The following is a 22,604-nucleotide window of genomic DNA, read 5'->3' as shown; positions in this document are numbered from 1 at the left end:
TAGTAATAGGCACAGCAGTTTAACTGTTTAATACTACTGATAAAAAATAAAATAAATAAAATAAAAAATATAGACATTTGTTCTAAAAAATTGGATATGAAATAGGCAACTAACCATCTTTTCATTGTCATTCTGTACTTACATAGTCAGGTTGAAAAAGGACACAAGCCCATCCAGTTCAACCAAAAAAAAAAATAAAATCATACAATCCCATATACACAATCCTATACCCACAGTTGATCCAGAGGAAGGCAAAAACCCCAGCAAAGCATGATCCAATTTGCTTACAGCAGGGGGAAAAAAATCCTTCCTGATCCCCCAAGAGGCAATCGGATATTCCCTGTATCAACTTTACCTATAAATGTCAGTACCTAGTTATATTATGTACATTTAGGAAAGAATACAGGCCTTTTTTAAAGTAATCTACTGAGCTGGCCAGAACCACCTCTGGAGGGAGTCTATTCCACATTTTCACAGCTCTTACTGTGAAGAAACCTTTCCACATTTTCTAGTATAGATTACAATAACAAAGAAAGGAACAAATATGAAACTGGTCCTAGACAAAGCTAAAATGTAATAGTAATGTATCACTTTTGTTGAGAAATAATGCTAGGGCCATATGTTAGGAGTGTACAGCCATCTAAAGCCCACAAAAATCTACTGAACTGATCAAAACTGCTATGTAACTTGCGTTAGTATTTAAGCTTTTAGAGGGCACTAAAAAGATGACGATGATGGTAATGATAGTAATAATAATTATTATTACTAGTAGTAGTAGTAGTAGTAGTACCAAGAAGTAGCTGTATTTTTAGATTATTAATCTCAAATTATAGGTATGCATGGAAAATTAAATCTATCTGCAAAGGGTTGCATACTCCATTGTTTTGTAATAGGCACATTCACATTTCAACTGTGTATTGTGGGGCATTAATGATTAACGCACTTTGTGTTGCACATTAACATGCATTGCATTAGGACAGCCCATTAATAAAAACATTTCACCACAGCACCCCAAAACACACGATATGTGCATTGTCAAAAGATGCAGTGCATGTACATTGCCCGTGACTGTACTAGTGCTTTGGGTGCAATCCAAATTCATTGGGACCACTTTGCAGCATGCACATTGCTGCGTGTCATGGTAACATGGTAAAATTTATTTTTCCATTCATTACAGCAGCACATAAGCCTGAATGAGTCCTCAAACAAATTCATTTTATTTTGTATAGTGTTCATGAAGCAATGTTACCACTTTATTCTCAGGTGTGCGAATGCTAGTTTTAAGTGTATATCTACATTTATTGTGTTTGTTTCTTTCCAAACAGCATGCCACTGTGAGTACCAAGGCAAAATGTACCATTACAATGATGTGATTTATAACACTACGGATGGAATTGGAGGCTGCATTACTGCTATCTGCAAAGAAAATGGCACAATATACAGAGATTTTAATGCTTGGTGTAGTACAACACCAGCTACCTTTAGCACAACACATCCAACTACTACTTCAGGTAGGTTACAGTCAATGGGTAATCCATTAATACTCAAAAATACTAACTACTGTAAATTAAAGGTGAATGCAAAACCCGACATTAAGAGACTTATTAAATGACTCTGGACAGGAAGATAGGCTATGTTACATAGTTACATAGTAGGTGAGGTTGAAAAAAGACACAAGTCCATCAAGTCCAACCTATGTGTGATTATGTGTCAGCTAAAGCTGATAGGTGCAGTATTAATAGCAAACATTGAGAATCAGTCTTAGACTGGGCCTGAAGGAGGAATTTTAGTCACGTGAACATGGGACTAAAACCACTAGCGATCAATTACCTTTTCTGGAACACATAACAGGCAATGGATATAAGCACATAGGCAATTTTAGTTAATCAATCAAGTGACAATAGAATATGCTCCTAATCAGTAACATAGTGAGCAATTATTGCTGGTTTTTTTAAGGCCCCTTTCAAACTTATGCAACCTGAAAGTTGCGTGACTTTGACGTGCGACTTTGACATGACTTTGGCACGGCTTGGACGCTACTTGAGGCAATGCCTGCGTAATCTTGAGGTCTATGGACCTCAAGTCGCATCAAAGTCAGACCAAAGTAGTGCAGGGACTACTTTGAAGTCTCTGCGACTTGAAGTTGCACAACTATGAACGTTACCCATTGGAAATCATGGGGTATGTCTTACCATATGACTTTGCAGTCCCAATTTGCAAGACAAGTCGCACAAGTGGGAAATGGGCCTAACGCTATGATTTCAATGGGAGAAATCAATAAATTGCTAAGTTGTAGCAATTTCACACAGTTTTTTGAAGGTTTTTTTTGTTTAGGATCTTGCAGGGCCCAAAAACAGTAAGGACAGCCTCAACATTTCTCTTTGTAAAGGTTTCAGACAGAAACCTTGCACATGCATAGCTATTAAAAGAGTTTTCTTACTTCTCATGTTTAATGTGGACCTATGTCCAGATCATGCACACTAAAATAGTTATGTATTCTCAACAGTAAAAACACTTTGAAACAAACCTACATTTATTTCTGTATCTATAAACCTTATAGAGAAATCAATTTTCAACATTCACAAAACGTGCATTGAAATCGTATTTCTATGTATGAGAGCGTAACTTGGCAGACTACTAGCCCTATAATGTAAACACATGGTAGGTGTTTCTAAGCTGCTAGAAAAATGTTAGAAAACTGGACTTTAATGTCTTTGGGCCCTTCCAATCAGTTTTTTAGGTGGACCTGATCGAACGCTCCATGCAGCTCTATGGAGAGTAATGCCGCGTACACACGAGCAGACTTTTCGACCGCACTGGTCTGACGGTCTATCCAACGGACTTTCCGCCGACTTCCGACGGACTTTCGAAGGAACGGACTTGCCTACACACGATCACACCAAAGTTCGACGGATTTGTACGTGATGACGTACGACCAGACTAAAATAAGGAAGTTGATAGCCAGTAGCCAATAGCTGCCCTAGCGTCGGTTTTAGTCCGTCGGACTAGCATACAGACGAGCGGATTTTTCGACCGGACTCGAGTCCGTCGGAAAGATTTGAAACATGTTTTATTTCTAGGTCCAACGGACTTTTGGGAAAAAAAAGTCCGCTGGAGCCCACACACGATTGAATTAGCCGATGGAGTCCAGTTTGCCGGACCAAGTCTGCCGGAAAGTCCACTTGTGTGTACGCGGCATCAGGCAGATGTAAACGGACTTGGGTTGTTTACACCCACCTACCTCCAAGTCTATCCAGGTCCAGAAAAGAAAATTGGAAAGGACTGTGTCCTCTTCCATTTTTCTGGACCTAAATGTGATAGATCAGATGTAGCCTGATGTAAACGGACACATATACATTTACATCCAGGCTCCCAGAGAGTCATTATGGGCCTTCCTGTGTTCATTGTCAAAATGCAAACAAACACTGAATGGGCACAGATGTCAAAACTCTGACATTTGTCCCGTTCAGCTTAGATTCAGCAGGGGATCCAGTCACACATCGTCTGCTGAACGGAGCAAACTGGCTCTGCGTGAAAGAGCCCTTAGTTGATGACTCAAGCAGCTAAATCAGTCAGGGTTGGCTTGTTATAAAGCTATTTTACTATTTGGTAAGAATATATAAATAGTTCAATGTTCATAGTCCGGGCATAGGTGCTCTTTAGGCCACCATTTGTGGGACGCATTGTGATTTTAATAGTATAGAAAATATTGTTCAGCATCAGTAAAACCTTTATCAAGATACTGAAACCATAACAGTAATGCCCTGTACACATGGTCAGACATTGATCGGACATTCCGACAACAAAATCCATGGATTTTTTACAAAGGATGTTGACTCAAACTTGTCTTGCATACACAAAGTCACACAACGTTATCAGAAAATCCGATCGTTCTGAACGCAGTAGCGTAAAACACGTACGTCGGGACTATAAACGGGGCAGTAGCCAATAGCTTTTGTCTCCTAATTTATTCTGAGCATGTGTGGCACTTTGTGCGTCGGATTTGTGTACACACGATCGGAACTTCTGACAACGGATTTTGTTGTTGGAAAATTTTATAGCAAGCTCTCAAACTTTGTGTGTCGGAAATTCCGATGGAAAATGTGTGATGGAGCCCACACACAGTCGGAATTTCTGACAACAAGGTCCTATCACACATTTTCCGTCTGAAAATCCGACCGTGTGTACAGGGCATTAGAGTACTGCACTATAACCTGCCCAATAGCAGGTAACAGGATTTTGCATACTTTTTGCAAAAAATGCTCTTATTCATTCATCTATCGTTTATTGTTGCAAATACATGAAATAGCATGATTCTACAACTTTTATATTTCCACAACTAACATTCTTCTGTATATGCCCAGCCATATACTAATCACACTTTAGTAATATGAATTCTCCTTGGTTGCTATTGTTTCCTCCATTTTGCATCTGCCACTTTTCTTCTTGTACTTTTTATTTTAATAATATTTTTATACTATTTTATTTAATAATTCCAATAACAGTGAGGTTGGATTTGCACCTTTATGTTTTATGCTAGATGCATTTTTCATATAAATCACTGGAAATGCATCAACACACATGTCAATGCATGATGCACATTGACATGTATTACAAAATGCATGTCGATCAGTTATATAAGCATGTAAAAATGTTCTGACACACAAGCCACATGCAGGCTGGAAGTCATTTTTGTACTCTTACTCTTGGCTGTAGCCCATCTGCATTTTCTGTTAGCTGGAGCTCTCCTTTGGTATACATGGTCTATGGTTTTTCACACCACATAATTCAACTTTCATCATGTTTGTTATTTAGGAACAACAACAACTCACAGCACCACAATCTGTGTTAAAGAAGAGTGCAAATGGTCTGAGTGGATCGATGCCAGTTATCCTGAATTTGGAATGCAAAATGGCGATTTTGACACATATGAAAATATAAGAGCTAAAGGAATCTCTATTTGTAACCATCCTCAAGACATTGAATGCAGAGCCGAAAGGTTCCCTAATACACCACTTTCAGAGCTTGAGCAAAATGTACAGTGTAATGTATCATTTGGACTGATTTGTTGGAATAAGGAACAGCTACCACCTATTTGCTACAACTATGAAATCAGAGTAAAATGCTGTAGTTTTGTACCATGTGTACCAACAACTCAACCTATAACATCTACAGAAACTCCTGCAACCACAACACCCACTACCCCACATCCAACAACAAAAACAACACATTCAGCAACAACATCATCTGCAACCACAGAGATCATTTCAACTCCATCCACGACAACAGAGCCAACCACTTCAATTGTACCATCTACAACAGCCTGTCAGCCCAAATGTAGATGGACACCATGGATTGATGTCCATATACCAGGTGTAGGTAAAGATGAGGGTGATTTTGAGACATTTGAAAACATTGAAGCAGCAGGACATAAAATTTGCAAAAAACCAGATGGCATTCAATGTAGAGCAGAAAAATTCCCAGAAAAGCCAATTGGTAGAATTGGACAAGTTGTTCAATGCAATGTTACTATAGGTCTTGTATGTCACAATGAAGAGCAAGATGGAGATTCTGAAATTTGCTTGAATTACCAAATTAAAGTACTTTGTTGTGATTACAGCCAATGTAAACCACAAACAACACCAATAAAGACAACAACTACGTACAAGCTGACTACATCCTCTCCTACAACACCATCTACAATTCATGAAACAACTACAATACCCATAACAACAGAGACAACAACATCTACAACTACAGAAACAACTCCAACTACAGTTATCATTACAACAACTGAAACAACTACAACACCCACAACAACAGAGACAACATCTACAACTACTGAAACCACACCAACTCCAATTATTGTTACAACAACTGAAACAACTACAACACCCACAACAACAGAGACAACAACATCTACAACTACAGAAACCACACCAACGCCAATTATTGTTACAACAACTGAAACTACTACAACACCCACAACAACAGAGACAACACCATCTACAACTCACAAAACGACTACAACACCCACAACAACAGAGACAACAACGTCTACAACTACAGAAACAACACCAACTCCAATTATTGTTACAACAACTGAAACAACTACAACACCCACAACAACAGAAACAACAACATCTACAACTACAGAAACCACACCAACTCCAATTATTGTTACAACAACAACTGAAACTACTACAACACCCACAACAACAGAGAGAACAACATCAACAACTACAGAAACCACACCAACTCCAATTATTGTTACAACAACAACTGAAACTACTACAACACCCACAACAACAGAGACAACAACATCAACAACTACAGAAACAACACCAACTCCAGTTATTGATACAACAACAACTGAAACAACTACAACACCTACAACAACAGAGACAACAAGATCTACAACTCACAAAACCACTACAACACCCACAACAACAGAGAGAACAACATCAACAACTACAGAAACCACACCAACTCCAATTATTGTTACGACAACAACTGAAACTACTACAACACCCACAACAACAGAGACAACAACATCAACAACTACAGAAACAACACCAACTCCAGTTATTGATACAACAACAACTGAAACAACTACAACACCCACAACAACAGAAACAACAACATCTACAACTACAGAAACCACACCAACTCCAATTATTGTTACAACAACAACTGAAACTACTACAACACCCACAACAACAGAGAGAACAACATCAACAACTACAGAATCCACACCAACTCCAATTATTGTTACAACAACAACTGAAACTACTACAACACCCACAACAACAGAGACAACAACATCAACAACTACAGAAACAACACCAACTCCAGTTATTGATACAACAACAACTGAAACTACTACAACACCCACAACAACAGAGACAACAACATCAACAACTACAGAAACAACACCAACTCCAGTTATTGATACAACAACAACTGAAACAACTACAACACCTACAACAACAGAGACAACAACATCTACAACTACAGAAACCACATCAACTCCAATTATTGTTACAACAACAACTGAAACTACTACAACACCCACAACAACAAAGACAACACCATCTACAACTCATGAAAGAACTACAACACCCACAACAACAGAGACAACAACATCTACAACTACAGAAACCACGCCAACTCCAGTTATCACTATAACAAAAACTGAAACCACTACAACACCCACAACAACAGAGACAACAACATCTACAACTACAGAAACAACTTCTACAACTCCAAAAACTACCCCAACTACCACAACTATACCTGTAATAACCAAAACACCATCAAAGCCTTCACCAGCTCCCCAAAATCAGACAACTTCAAACATCTGTCAGCCACAGTGTACATGGACCACTTGGATTGATGTTGACACTCCAACTTCTGGATTAGATGGAGGAGACAAGGAAACATTTGAAAACATAATGGCCAAAGGCAAACACATCTGTAAATATCCACAAAATATTGAGTGCAGAGCATCAGATTACCCTGGTATCAGCATTGAAAATGTGGGGCAGATTGTTAAATGTGATATAACGGTTGGCTTGGTTTGTAACAACAAAGACCAAATTGGAACAGTAAATCAGTGCTACAACTACCAGATAAAAGTTTTGTGCTGTGATGATTATAGTCATTGTAGCACTACCCCTGTGCCAGCAACAACTACATCAACTCCCACTACTACCAAAGTAATTACAACTACTACAACACCAACAACAACTGAATCGACAGCCACTACCACTGAAACCACAACCACAGAATCAACTACTACTTCAAAACCAACAACTGTAACCACAACCACAGAATCAACTACTACTCCAAAACCAACAACAGAATCTACAACCACTATCACTATAAGCACAACTACAGAATCAACTACTACGCCAACTACTACTCCAATACTGACAACAGAATCTACACCTATTACCACTGTAAGCCCAACCACACAATCGACTACTACTTCAAAACCAACAACTGTATCCACAACCCCAGAATCAACTACTACTCCAGTACCGACAACAACAGAAACTACACCTATTACCACTGTAACTACAACCACAACTGCTACTCCAAAACCAACAACACCTACCCCTACAGGGTGTCAGCCACAATGTAAGTGGACACCATGGATTGATGTTAATACTCCAAGTTCTGGCTTAGATGGGGGAGACAAAGAGACATATGAGAATATAATAGCTAAAGGCAAACACATTTGTAAACACCCACAAAATATTGAGTGCAGAGCTGAGGAGTTCCCTGGTATCAGCATTGAAAATGTGGGGCAGATCGTTAAATGTGATGTCACCATTGGCTTGGTTTGTAATAACAAAGACCAAATTGGCAAAGTTAAAGAGTGCTATAACTACCAGATAAAAGTTTTGTGCTGTGATGACTATAGTCATTGTAGCACTACCGCTGTGCCAACAACAACAACTACATCAACTCCCACTGCATCAACTACTACCATTCTAACCACAATCACAGAAACAACTACTATTCCAACTACTACTCCAATACCAACAACAGAATCTACACCTATTACAACTGTAACAACAACCACAGAATCAACTACTACTCCAAAACCAACAACAGAATCTACACCTACCACTACTTTAACCACAACCACAGAATCAACTACTACTCCAAAAACAACAACAACTACCCCTATAGGGTGTCAGCCACAATGTAAGTGGACACATTGGATTGATGTTAATACTCCAAGTTCTGGCTTAGATGGGGGAGACAAAGAGACATATGAGAATATAATAGCTAAAGGCAAACATATTTGTAAACACCCACAAAATATTGAGTGCAGAGCTGAGGAGTTCCCTGGTATCAGCATTGAAGATGTGGGGCAGATTGTTAAATGTGATGTCACTGTGGGCTTGGTTTGTAATAACAAAGACCAAGTTGGAAAAGTTAAAGAGTGCTACAACTACCAGATAAAAGTTTTGTGCTGTGATGACTATAGTCATTGTAGCACTACCCCTGTGCCAACAACAACAACTACATCAACTCCCACTACATCAACTACTACCATTCCAACCACAACCACAGAAACAACTACTACTCCAAAACCAACAACAACATCTAAAACTGTAACCACAACCACGGAACCAACTACTACTCCAGTACCAACAACAACAGAAACTACACCTATTACCACTGTAACTACAACCACAACTACTACTCCAAAACCAACAACAATTACCACTACAGGGTGTCAGCCACAATGTAAGTGGACACCATGGATTGATGTTAATACTCCGAGTTCTGGTTTAGATGGGGGAGACAAAGAGACATATGAGAATATAATAGCTAAAGGCAAACACATTTGTAAACACCCACAAAATATTGAGTGCAGAGCTGAGGAGTTCCCTGGTACCAGCATTGAAGATGTGGGGCAGATTGTTAAATGTGATGTCACCGTGGGCTTGGTTTGTAATAACAAAGACCAAGTTGGAAAAGTTAAAGAGTGCTACAACTACCAGATAAAAGTTTTGTGCTGTGATGACTATGGTCATTGTAGCAGTACCCATGTGCCAACAACAACAACTGCATCAACTCCCACTATATCAACTACTACCATTCTAACCACAACCACAGAAACAACTACTACTCCAAAACCAACAATAACATCTATAACTGTAACCACAACCACGGAACCAACTACTACTCCAGTACCAACAACAACAACAGAAACTATACCTATTACCACTGTAACTACAACCACAACTACTACTCCAAAACCATCAACAACTACCCCTACAGGTTGTCAGCCACAATGTAAGTGGACACCATGGATTGATGTTAATACTCCAAGTTCTGGCTTAGATGGGGGAGACAAAGAGACATATGATAATATAATAGCTAAAGGCAAACACATTTGTAAACACCCACAAAATATTGAGTGCAGAGCTGAGGAGTTCCCTGGTATCAGCATTGAAGATGTGGGGCAGATTGTTAAATGTGATGTCGCTGTGGGCTTGGTTTGTAATAACAAAGACCAAGTTGGAAAAGTTAAAGAGTGCTACAACTACCAGATAAAAGTTTTGTGCTGTGATGACTATAGTCATTGTAGCACTACCCCTGTGCCAACAACAACAACTACATCAACTCCCACTACATCAACTACTACCATTCCAACCACAACCACAGAAACAACTACTACTCCAAAACCAACAACAACATCTACAACTGTAACCACAACCACGGAACCAACTACTACTCCAGTACCAACAACAACAACAGAAACTACACCTATTACCACTCTAACTACAACCACAACTACTACTCCAAAACCAACAAAAACTACCCCTACAGGGTGTCAGCCACAATGTAAGTGGACACCATGGATTGATGTTAATACACCAAGTTCTGGCTTAGATGGGGGAGACAAAGAGACATATGAGAATATAATAGCTAAAGGCAAACACATTTGTAAACACCCACAAAATATTGAGTGCAGAGCTGAGGAGTTCCCTGGTACCAGCATTGAAAATGTGGGGCAGATTGTAAAATGTGATGTCGCTCTTGGCTTGGTTTGTAATAACAAAGACCAAATTGGCAAAGTTAAAGAGTGCTACAACTACCAGATAAAAGTTTTGTGCTGTGATGACTATAGTCATTGTAGCACTACCCCTGTGCCAACAACAACAACTACATCAACTCCCACTACATCAACTACTACCATTCCAACCACAACCACAGAAACTACTACTACTACTACAAAACCAACAACATCTACAACTGTAAACACAACCACAGAACCAACTACTACTCCAGTACCAACAACAACAACAGAAACTACACCTATTACCACTGTAACTACAACCACAACTACTACTCCGAAACCAACAACCACCCCTACAGGGTGTCAGCCACAATGTAAGTGGACACCATGGATTGATGTTAATACTCCAAGTTCTGGCTTAGATGGAGGAGATAAAGAGACATATGAGAATATAATAGCTAAAGGAAAACACATTTGTAAACACCCACAAAATATTGAGTGCAGAGCTGAGGAGTTCCCTGGTATCAGCATTGAAGATGTGGGGCAGATTGTTAAATGTGATGTCGCTGAGGGCTTGGTTTGTAATAACAAAGACCAAGTTGGAAAAGTTAAAGAGTGCTACAACTACCAGATAAAAGTTTTGTGCTGTGATGATTATAGTCATTGTAGCACCCTCGTGCCAACAACAACAACTACACCAGCTCCCACTACTACCAAAGTAACTACTACAAAACCAACCACAACAACAACAGAATCTACAACCACTACCACTGTAACCACAACTACAGAATCTACTACAACCAGTGTTCCTAAGACTACAGAAGCAACTAAATCAACAACTCAAACAAGCTGCTTCTGCCGCGTAGGGGATAAATTCTACTTACCAGGTAAGATTTCTTTCTTTCTTTCTTTCTTTCTTTCTTTCTTTCTTTCTTTCTTTCTTTCTTTCTTTCTTTCTTTCTTTCTTTCTTTCTTTCTTTCTTTCTTTCTTTCTTTCTTTCTTTCTTTCTTTCTTTCTTTCTTTCTTTCTTTCTTTCCTCTCTTCCTAAATATGTGCATTGGGATTCTTTCTGTAGGAGAAATTATCTTCAACAAGACTGATGAAGCTGGTTGCTCTTTCTATGCCTTTTGCAATGACTTGTGTGAGGCTGAGAGATTTACAGGACCTTGTACAATGACAACCCAAACTACTCTCACAACAACCACACCAGAGACTACAATCTCACCAACAACCCCTAGGCGTACAACATGTAAAAAAACTACTACTCCTATAACTACTGTAACCACAGCTGTCCAAACTACAGCAGTAGATGGCTGTCCACCAAGAAAGGTAACTGAACGAAACCTCCTTATAACTAACCTCATAACAAGAATATCTGTTTTTTGATTATACAGACCCTGATTTATCATAGAAATTAAGCATGTTAAGCATATTTCCTTTGGAAAAGTGAATCTTCACTTTGTAAAGGAAATTTTCACAATTTTTTCCCTCATTCACCTCTCAAGATAAAACGTTACCTTGATTAAGGGGAGTTTAGTATTCTCAAAACATTTTTTTTATCTGGTCACTGTCTGTCTGTAGTACTAGAAAGGGTTGTGCACACAACTGCAGTTTGGCATTTGAGATATGTGTGTTGTATGGTTTGTGCATCAAAAATTGGCCTGTCACATCCTAGCTAAAGCAGGGTTATAATTTGCCATACCATACCTGGCAATCTTAGTGTTTGCTTTTTTCCAAGTGAGTGGGCAGAATTATAGTATGGAAATATATATTATATTACTTTGTGAACACAACTTTTATATCATATATATTATATTTTATATGTAGGTATAGCCAAAATTTAATTGAAATCCTTTTAATTGATCCTATTTTTTGCTCTGGTGATAACTTTACAACTTTGGATTTCTCATTGCTTTCTGTTAAATAAAGAGGATTTTCTCCCCAGCGGAGGCCCAGGCAGCAAAAACAACTTGACAGAGTGTCTAACCCTTCCCCACTATCCAGAAGTAATAAGAAAAAAATTGCGTTTACATACACTTTAAATGTAAATTAAAGCGGAGTTCCACCAAAAAATAGAACTTCCGCTTTAAGGGAAGGTGACCCCCTGACATGCCACATTTGGCATGTCATTTTTTTGGGGGGGAGCGGAAACCCTATTTTTAGAGGGTTTCCGCTCCCATTACCTCCTGGCGCTCCGCGGCGCCGGAAGAGAGACCACCTCTCCCCCTCCCTCTCCACAATCATCTGGGACACGTCACAGGTCCCAGATGATTGCCCAGCCAGTCACAGCGCGGCTCGCGCATGCGCAGTGTGTGCCCGGCTGTGAAGCCACAGCCGAGCGCCCACAGTAACAATGCCGGCGCCGCAGAGAGGAGGGGGGGGTGAGTGGGGTTTCATTACTCCACATTGCTGGACCATGGGACAAGTAAGTGTCCGATTATTAAAAGTCAGCAGCTGCAGTATTTGTAGCTGCTGACTTTTATTTATTTATTTTTAATTGGAACTCCACTTTAAATGTAAATTTGTTTATATGTAACATTTCTTCATTTTTATACTCAATATTTATGAAAATTGTAGGATAGGTAACTGTTCATCTAAGATTCCATGAGTCAGATGTTTGTTTGTATTGATTTTCCATTCAGTTGATGTACATCCAATCTGCTGCTATTACATCTACTGCATGCTGTATATAGAATGTTCATATATACTTATTAAAGCTGTATGTATAAAGAGAACCTAGGGTGGATTTACTAAAGGCAAATAGACTGTGTACTTTGCAAGTGCAGTTGCTACAGAGCTTAGTAATTGAAAGGAAGCTCTGCTGACTTCCATTATCCAATCATGTGCAGGCGGAATGTTTTTTTTTTTTTTTTTTTTCTTGCATGTGATTAGGTATTGCTGTGTTAGCATATTGTCATTGTCACTTTCCCAGTCAAGTGACAGTATTCAGGCCTAGCGATTGTCTGCCAGGCCTCTGTACTCTCACAGGGCAGCTGGTCACATATTCCCCTATACCTGGAAGTATAGGGTATTATCATCCTCTGTTGAGGAGTAAGGAGGTGCAAGCATGTAAAGGTAAGGTAAATATGAAGGGGTCTGTAGATGCACTGTAGACAATATTCTTTGCATGAGCAAGGTGACAATGTCTCTTTAAGCTTGAAAAAAAGTATTAATAATCAAAAGAATTCATAACAACATTCTATATGCCACTGTATCTGTTTGTGATGTAACATTATAAAAAAAAAATATTCCCATTCTATAGACCAATGAGACATGGATAAATGACCATTGTGAAGAGGTCACATGCCATGGAAACAACATCACTACCCACAAGCCAGTGACCTGTCCAGAAGTCAAAGAGATAACTTGTACTAATGGCTTCCCACCAATTAAGAAAAAGAGTGCAGATGGTTGCTGTTACCACTATGAATGCCAATGTAAGTTTAATACATGAAGGAACTCCTTGCCAAGTGAGCAATAATATTATAATAGTAATTTCTGGATTTGATCTCAAACCGCAATTCTGGGAATGATCTAACTAATCCCAAACTGCTCAGTCCCCCCACCCTCAAAAAAACACCTATACTAACTACCCCGTGGAAGAAAGATCTGTATACTTATTTTCAGAGTGGCCTGACAATAGGTGAGTATATGCATCCTTTTTCCAAAGGGTAGTTAGTATAGGTATTAGAAGAGGGGTGGGAGCAGTTTTAAGATTTTATATTTTAAAATGTATGTGTAGGTGAATTTTTTTTTTGTTTGTTTAGAATAGCTTAAAGCAGAACTAAACCCCCTGACTTAACTGTTTCCCAAACAGTTACTGTACATTTAAGGCATGATGAGAATGTTAACTGTCACAGTTGCTTGTGCTCTCAGCCGAACTGTTAAGCTCTTAAATGGTTTGTGTCACATGTGCAGCACCATGGCAACTGCAGATCAAGCTGAGGCTAAGATGACAGTGTCTTTGGCTGTAAAGGGATAGGAGGGTTTAGTTCCTCTGTAAGTCTAAAGTTCTTTCACTTCCTCTCCTGGAGAAACCACAACAACAAGAAGTGAGAGGAATTATCCACAAAGTGAGAGGGATTCCACTCATAGCTGTCAATGAAACAGTCCCCATTGGATGATTTGCCCTTTCCTTTTGTACTGATGACAACTGTAATAAGTTGATTTCCTATCACTTACTGTCTCAGTGGCAATGTTATCCAGGACAAATAGAGAAGGTTGAAATGTATGGAAACACAGTGAACTTCTCTTATTTGCTCCCTTTTGGCCTGTTAAATATACCACTGAAAGTGTTTTGTAATATCTGTTTCAAGTGCAAATACGTGTTGATTTTTCCAAAAACCTTATAAGGTGATAACTTCCTATGCGCAAAGAGGGATTATAGAGATAAGGAAGATGGAGGGAGATGAGGAGATCTCTGTCTTTTTTTTTAATCCATCAGATTGTAGGCAGGGCTAACACCGCATGTTTAGTTATTCAGAGCAGAAAATATGCTGTGTTGTCATGACAAAGAGAAAGGAAGGAGCGCATTGTCAGGGGAACTCAAAATGTAATTAATCAAAAATTTACGGTGGTAGTCCCCTTGAGAACTGCCTATGCCTAATTTAGGCAAACATTTGCACCAATCTCGGTCACATTTCCAGCACATCCAGCAAATTCAGGTAGTTCCTACTACCACAACCTTAGGAACCTGTCACTATGGCAGCAACAAATTCTTAATACAAATACCACCAGTTCCCAGGTGGAGGTAATTAAACAAACTCTGAACTGATGTGCAGGATGTATGCCAGTACTCAGAGGGGCAGTGCCAGAGCTGGGTTGCTGTCACATATGTGACAGCTTCCCACACATTGCTGTATTCCCATCCCCATTCAGCTGGAATTTCTCAGCCAAAAACTAAATGTAGATGGGGATATAGTTGATGTAATTTCCCAAATGTGGGCAAATGGCTTGTCTTTGGATGGGCAGAGTCTGATAGGGAGCTGAGAGACTAGTCCCTCATCAGGTCCACTTTACTTTTGATTGACAGCACAGGATAGTGGACCAATTCAAAAATGGCTATTGGACTGATTAGCGGCTATGGATTTACCCACTGCTGTGCACTGTCAATCAAAAGTAAAGTGAACCTGATGGGGAACTAGTTTCTCAGTTCCCCATCAGGCTCCATTCACCCAAGTACAAAACTCCTCAGCCATGGGTCTGCAGTGTGACACTTCTTCTTCAGTACAGACATGGACAGATTCATGTACCTGTCTTCGACAGGTTCATGAATCAAGTACAAACACAGACACCTTTTATTAATTCCCCGGAATATTTCAGACAAATCAAGAATTTTCCTGTACTTGCAGCATGTTTAAAGAGATAAAACACAATGAAGTGTGCATGTATTGTAAAGATGTACTAAATATAGTCAGCACTAAAAACGCCATCCAAGCCAAAATAAAAAATTAAGTTTTAGCAAACCATACACTTTGAAATCCTTTGTTTTACATTGTGCAAGTGGATAATGATGCAGAAAAATTGCTTGCCTTCTTACAGGTGTCTGCAGTGGATGGGGTGATCCACATTACATAACCTTTGATGGAACCTACTACACTTTCCTGGACAACTGCACATATGTCCTTGTTCAACAGATCACTCCCAAGTATGACAATTTCCGCATTCTTGTTGACAACTATTTCTGTGATGCTAATGATGGATTATCTTGCCCACAGTCTATCTTGATCTACTATAAATCCAATGAGGTTGTTTTAACACGTATGGTATACGAAGGAAGGATGAGAAACAGGGTAAGAGATGCATATTTTTTTAATATGAGACAATATTTCCAGAGTCCATTGTATTGTTGTCCAGTTGGAATGACACTAAACAATATCCTTATTCTCCAAAATAATCCATACAGTTCCACTAATTAATGTCAGTTGCTAGGCAGTGGTTTAGCATTGTCAGCTTGCAACAGAAGCTGCTGTTACTTAAAAGGATTTCTAAGTAATAAGCTTTGCAATAATAAACTTTGCCTGGGGGTCCTAGGTGGGAAGAATAGTTCTGGGAGGAGGAAAGGGCCAAGATTTTTCCTCACCATGGTGTTACAGATGAGGGGAGAGATCCTGTTGCCCAGTCTCTGAAACTGTGAGCCAAATCTAATTTGGGAGGGGTCCACAATCTAATATGACCTTGGGTAAATTTTGCTTGTGTGGAGAATCTGTGTGTGGGTGCACTGGGTGGCAGAAGGTTTTAGTGTTTGAAAAGGTGCCAATGGGTCCAAGTAAGTAAAAAGTGGGGCATGTTGTTCTAACTAACGACAAGTAGTTCCTCTAAAGTGGCCACTGAGTCCGTGCAGGAAAGCCATTCCAGAATTGTAAGAGCATATGAGGATCTCTAATGTTGTGTTATTAAAGTTGTGCATCTTTTAGTAGGTTAAGTACTAGGAAATGCCTGTACTGTTTCATGTTAGTATGGTGAAGCAGGTATGAAGCAGGTTAAAAAAGGAGAGGAATGTCAGCCATTAGGCAATTGACTGTAGACCAAAATTGTTGGATCAGGTGCAGTGCCATAGTATAATTAGGCCTGTTCTATTGTTGCATCTCCAGCAGGTGTCAGGCAGATCAGTTGAAATGTGGCATAATACCATTAGGGTCGGGTATCATCTGGTTCTGAGCTTGTAATTCATCTCTCAAATGACAACATTAATAAAACCCTGGAAAGATAGGATATTCATACATTCCCACTCTTCCACTGTGAATTCCTTTGGAGAGAGTGTTAGGGACAAGTGCAAGTAGATTGTTGATGTAAGATGGGACAATATTGTGTGGGAGAAACATAGGGATTCAGGGGTGGGTGATAGAGCTTAGTGTGATCTAGTGCAGGGGTCATTCAGAAAATGCTGGAGTTGGAAATAGGGCCATGTTGACACTGGGTTCACTTTGTTCATGGTATTCAATGTGTGCAATTAGGAAAATTTGCCACTGCTTAAGAACATTTAAAGCCTAAAATGGAGGTCAGGGTTCCAAGCTAAGAGAAAAGTTTTGGTCTGGACCACAACTATAGTTCTTGCACTGGATGCCAAAGTGAATCAGTGCTTGCTTCCTATAGGAATAATTTGGGATTGACTGTATCTTCTTCTCTCCACTCTACAGATTAGGTTCAACAATAACTGGATCTCTCCTGGTTTCACCAAAGATGGCATTGCCATCACCACTGCTGGTATCAATATGAATGTGGAAATCCCAGAAATAGATGCCTTCATCTCATTCAGTGGAATGATCTTTGTCATTAACCTGCCATTTAGTAAATTTGCTTACAACACAGAAGGACAATGTGGTGTGTAAATGCCTTTCATTACTTTCAAGAATTATTAAGGGTATGGCTTTCTGTAAAGTTTTACATTGTATTGTTAAGGTTGAGTGAAATAATTTTGATGCTTTTTCCCACAAAGGCACTTGCTCCAACAACAGCACTGAAGACTGTCGAATGCCAAATGGCAAGATTGTAAAAGATTGTTCTGCCGTGGCTGCTCACTGGAGGGTCAATACCACAGCACCTGGCTGCAGTAAACCACCTCCTCTAACACCACTTCCTCCAACTCCTGCACCAACTTGTAAACCTTCAAAGTTATGTGGTGTCATCTTAAGCGAGTAAGTTATATCATAGTTATACAATTAAAAGAATTTGCATAAATGTTACTTTTTATTCACTTTATAAGCATGTTCCAGAATATTAAAACAAAACTCAATTTTTTAAAATCATTACTAATAATGTGCCCAGGATAGGTTAAAAAAATAAATCTACTTTATTTGCAATACTCACCTTCAATCTGGAGTTTTCCCTGGGTAAATTATTTTGACCACTAAATGGGGCTAGTCTTCTGGGTTGAATGATCTCCAGCATCACTCAACCCACTTTCTCTGAGCGCAGGTTGCCATGGATCTGCCCCATGGGGGTGCATCTTTACACCAGCCTGCATACATTGAACAGACTGGGGCCACACACTGGTAAAGTCAACCATAGAAAGATGTGTAGAATTCCAGCTTCAGCTTAGTCTTCTCCCACTGGCCCACCCTTGATGCGTTTCACTCTGGTTGGGTTTAATCAGTGGGTGATTATTACACCTTATTGTTTTTATACAGATGATGCATGACAGGTTCACTTTAATTGTAGAGTGGTTATAATGCATGCTATGGTTTTTATACAGATGTTGCATGACAGGTTAATTTTAATTCAACTCCTCTCTTTCAAGTATCTTCGCTGAGTGCCACAAGATTATACCACCCAAGCCTTACCATGAAGGTTGCGTCTTTGATGCCTGCCGGATTAGCAACGATTCAGTGCAGTGTTCCAGTTTGGAGATTTATGCTTCCTTATGCAGTGACAATGGAATCTGTGTAGACTGGAGAGGAAAAACTGGAGGCCATTGCCGTAAGTTCTATAACTGACTCTAATTTAAAATGTCCATGTAAGGATCTTTGTTTCTAATAACAGAGAAAAAAATACTATCTATCTATCTATCTATCTATCTATCTATCTATCTATCTATCTATCTATCTATCTATCTATCTATCTATCTATCTATCTATCTATCTGTGATCTCATTTTTTTCTTCTTTTTAAAATATAGCATACAACTGTCCTGCTGGAAAAGTATATAATCCTTGTGGACCAGTACATGCTAAGACCTGTGAAAACAAGTAAGAAATGTTAATAAACATAAAGCATCCTTTTTTTTTTTTTTTGCAACACATCTTACTTACTGAAACCCTGCCTGTTCATTGGTTATGGCTTCTCCTTCTCATGAACCGCACCTCCTGAATTAGTTGGAGTTTTTAATGACTGTACCAAGACAGAATATATGGAACACAGGGATTAGGAAAGCCATTGGAATAAGCTATTCTTCCTGTCAGTATTGAAACATTAATGCTAAATCATAGAAGGCTTTGTATGAAGAAGAATACTCAATCTTATTTTGTGTTGGGATTTGTTCTGCTTACATTTTTCATAACTACAGTGAAACATTCTCTAGATCCATCCTGCATTATTCTAAACTTGATCAATTTGACTATAGCATTTTAAACAGATTTTTGCCTTTATTGGTATAGGTAAGGTCACAATAATTAGTCCTAAATTTTGATCCACCACAGTTCAAATACCATTACTACATTTTTCTTTTTACAGAAAAATGGAAAATGTTGCTACCGGTACAACTGAAGGCTGCTTCTGCCCAGCTGGAACAACCCTTTTCAATTCCTACTCTGATACTTGTGTCAAGAGCTGTGGTAAATATAAAAAATATGTAATCTAATCACAGAATCTAGTAATATGCAACTGAGAAGACTATAAAAAGTACAAGGCCTCATGCACACTGGACGTTAAAATGACGTTATAAAAACACTAGTATCTTTGCAGTGAGTTTTTCAACTTTTTTCAACTTTTTTCAACGTTTTTGCAATAGCGTTTTTAGCGTTTATTAGCATTTTTCCACGTTAGCATTTTAGCTGGTTTTTTTTTCAGATTTTTTTTCCAATGGATCTAAAATGTTAAGAAACACTGGTGAGCGACGTTTTTGAGTGTTTCAGAACCCACTAGTTTTGTTTTTTTTTTTTTACTGCTCAAAAACGCCACTGCCCAAAACTGTTGATAACAGCCTATGTGTGCATGGACACATAGGATAACATGATAGAGAGTTTAATGACTGTAGAAAAAAACATCTACAGCCAAAAACAACTGCTGTAAAAACGTCAAAAAACGTACAGTGTGTATGAGGCCTAAATATACTGTAAGGCCTCATGCACACAGGCTGTTAAAATAACGTTATGAAAACGCCAGTATCTTTGCAGTGATTTTTTAAACTTTTTTCAGCGTTTTTGCAATAGCGTTTTTGAGTGTTTTTGAGCGTTTTTTCACTTTAGCGTTTTTTAGCTTTTTTTTTTTCAATTTTTTTTTTTTTCAATTGATCAAAAATGTTAAAAAACGTTGGTGAATGACATTTTTGAGCGTTTTTAAAGCATTTTTGAGCGTTTTTCAGCGTTAGAGCGTTTTTACAGCTGAAAAACGTCTCTCAGAACCCACTGGTCCTGGATTTTTTTTACAGCTTAAAAACGCCTATGCCACTTGCAGCTCAAAAACGCCTAGGTGGGCATGAAGCCATAGACTAACATAGACAGGCCTTTTTAAGCTGCAAAAAAAGCTCAAAAAAGCAGCTGTAAAAACGTCCGTGTGCATGAGGACTAATTCTTAAATGTTTTCTTAACTCTTAGTTCATTCGTAGATTTCAATAATGTCTTGAAAATGAGTTTTCTTATTTCTATCTTACAGCTTGTGTTGGTCCTGATGGAATGCCCAAAGCTGTGAGTTTGACTTAAACATTTAATCATAAATACTAAATTAAATACCATTTAGATTTAGTCTGTGAATGTTTTTACATAATTTAATGTGTACATTTTTTGTATTATAAGTATTAATCCTTCTCTAAAAAAAAGCATTTTTACTTTACAAACATTTTAACTAAACATAATCCCTTGTTTGCATGTTCAGTTCTACTGTGCAAGAAATGTTCTCATTCATCTCTTCTTGAAAATGACAGTTGTAAGCTGATAGACTGCAATGAATAACAAGAAGTTTGCAGATGACATTTGGAAACTGAAAGGTTGCAATAAACAACAAAAAGTTTGCAAATGACAGTTGGAAGCTGATGCAACAAAAAGTTTTACTTTTAAAACACTTTTCATACATCAGATTCTCCATACTGTGCTGTAAATTCTTCCTTTCCATGTCTCCTTCTTGTGCCTTTATATCTGATGTACATTTATGTGTTTTGGGCCCCATTAAAATGAATGTATTTCTTTTATCCCCACTCATAATACCAGTGAATACTGTATAGTTACGTAGTTAACACAGAAATATTCGTTTTTTACAAGTACAGGGTAAGTTTACAGAAACATAAAAAAATGTCCACACTCACTGCATAAATGGTAAAGAGTTTTGTGACGCTAGAAAGATGAGGTTTTGTTTGTACAGTAAATTATAGTCTTTTTGAACAACATGTAAGTGAATTATCTTTTTTATATTCACAGCCTGCAGAGACCTGGACAAGTGGCTGCAAGAAATGTGTCTGTGAAGCCAATTCCCTCACTGTTCAGTGTGAGCCACTGTCTTGCCCCAAACTTACACCCATCACCTGTGAAAAGGAAGGCTTCATCACTGTGACTCGGCCAAACCCAGAAGAACCATGCTGTATGAAGAATGAATGCGGTAAGTTAACATCTTATCTGTGTATTTTATATGATCTAATCACTGATTATCCCATCTACTGCTGAAGGAATACTAACATTTGATCTGTCTGTCCATAGAATGTAACAGTACCTACTGTCTGCACAAGGAAAAGAAATGTGAAACTGGATTTGAAGCTACTCCTGTACTTCTAGAGGGTGACTGCTGTCCAAAATATCAGTGCAGTACGTACCTAATTAAGATTCCTCCACTTAGATGTACTCCGTGCTTGAAAAAGTTCTTAGTACTGTTTGAAACATCACAGTTGTTTCTATAGCAAATTTTTAAACAGTTAACTTTGTGCTGACCTACAACTGATTTAATTTAGGAGCTGATTTAATTATTTCAGATAGAAGTTCTCAGTGCACATCACCTTGTAGGAGAAAAGATCATTTTTTACATGCTTGCGATTGCACTTATTTGACCATCACAGATACACAGTGGGGTTGATTTACTAAAGGGAAATCCACTCTGCACTACAAGTGCACTGCAAGTGCACTTGAAAGTGCAGTCGCTGTAAATTGCTGTAGATCTGAGGGGAAGCTCTAAAATTAGGAGAAGCTCTGCTGATTTTATCATCCAATTATGTGCAAGCTAAAATGCTGTTTTTTTATTTTCTTCGCATGTCCTCCTCAGATCTACAGCGACTGCACTTGAAAGTGCACTTGTAGTGCAAAGTGGATTTGCCTTTCGTAAATAACCCCCAGTGTGTTTAATAAAGCTGTACATTGTTTTTAGTAGTCACATTGCAAAGTGAATTTATACTTATCTTACTTATCCTAATTTCAGCGCAGTA

General features: G+C 38.6%; 1 protein-coding gene across 2 annotated transcripts in view; it reads left to right on the top strand.

The window, feature by feature from the left end:
• LOC141112207 (mucin-5B-like) overlaps positions 1–22,604 on the top strand; it is a 72,599-nt gene that overhangs the window by 28,994 nt on the left and 21,001 nt on the right. Inside the window, exons 30-43 of one of the 2 annotated variants that reach the window (XM_073604802.1) lie at positions 1,326–1,511; positions 4,816–6,390; positions 6,442–11,430; positions 11,620–11,873; positions 13,807–13,981; positions 16,086–16,336; positions 17,684–17,867; positions 17,983–18,181; positions 18,784–18,962; positions 19,161–19,230; positions 19,715–19,815; positions 20,855–20,886; positions 21,613–21,790; positions 21,889–21,993. In XM_073604802.1, coding sequence (XP_073460903.1) covers positions 1,326–1,511; positions 4,816–6,390; positions 6,442–11,430; positions 11,620–11,873; positions 13,807–13,981; positions 16,086–16,336; positions 17,684–17,867; positions 17,983–18,181; positions 18,784–18,962; positions 19,161–19,230; positions 19,715–19,815; positions 20,855–20,886; positions 21,613–21,790; positions 21,889–21,993 — 8,478 coding nt within the window. Of the gene's footprint in view, positions 1–1,325; positions 1,512–4,815; positions 11,431–11,619; positions 11,874–13,806; positions 13,982–16,085; positions 16,337–17,683; positions 17,868–17,982; positions 18,182–18,783; positions 18,963–19,160; positions 19,231–19,714; positions 19,816–20,854; positions 20,887–21,612; positions 21,791–21,888; positions 21,994–22,604 lie in introns of both variants that reach the window. The other variant, XM_073604801.1, reaches the window with a different exon arrangement.

The sequence above is a fragment of the Aquarana catesbeiana genome, linkage group LG11 (genome assembly GCF_042186555.1).
Source record: "Aquarana catesbeiana isolate 2022-GZ linkage group LG11, ASM4218655v1, whole genome shotgun sequence".
NCBI lineage: Eukaryota > Metazoa > Chordata > Amphibia > Anura > Ranidae > Aquarana > Aquarana catesbeiana.
Note: the sequence above shows the minus strand (reverse complement) of the source record. Positions and strands in the feature narration are given on the sequence as shown.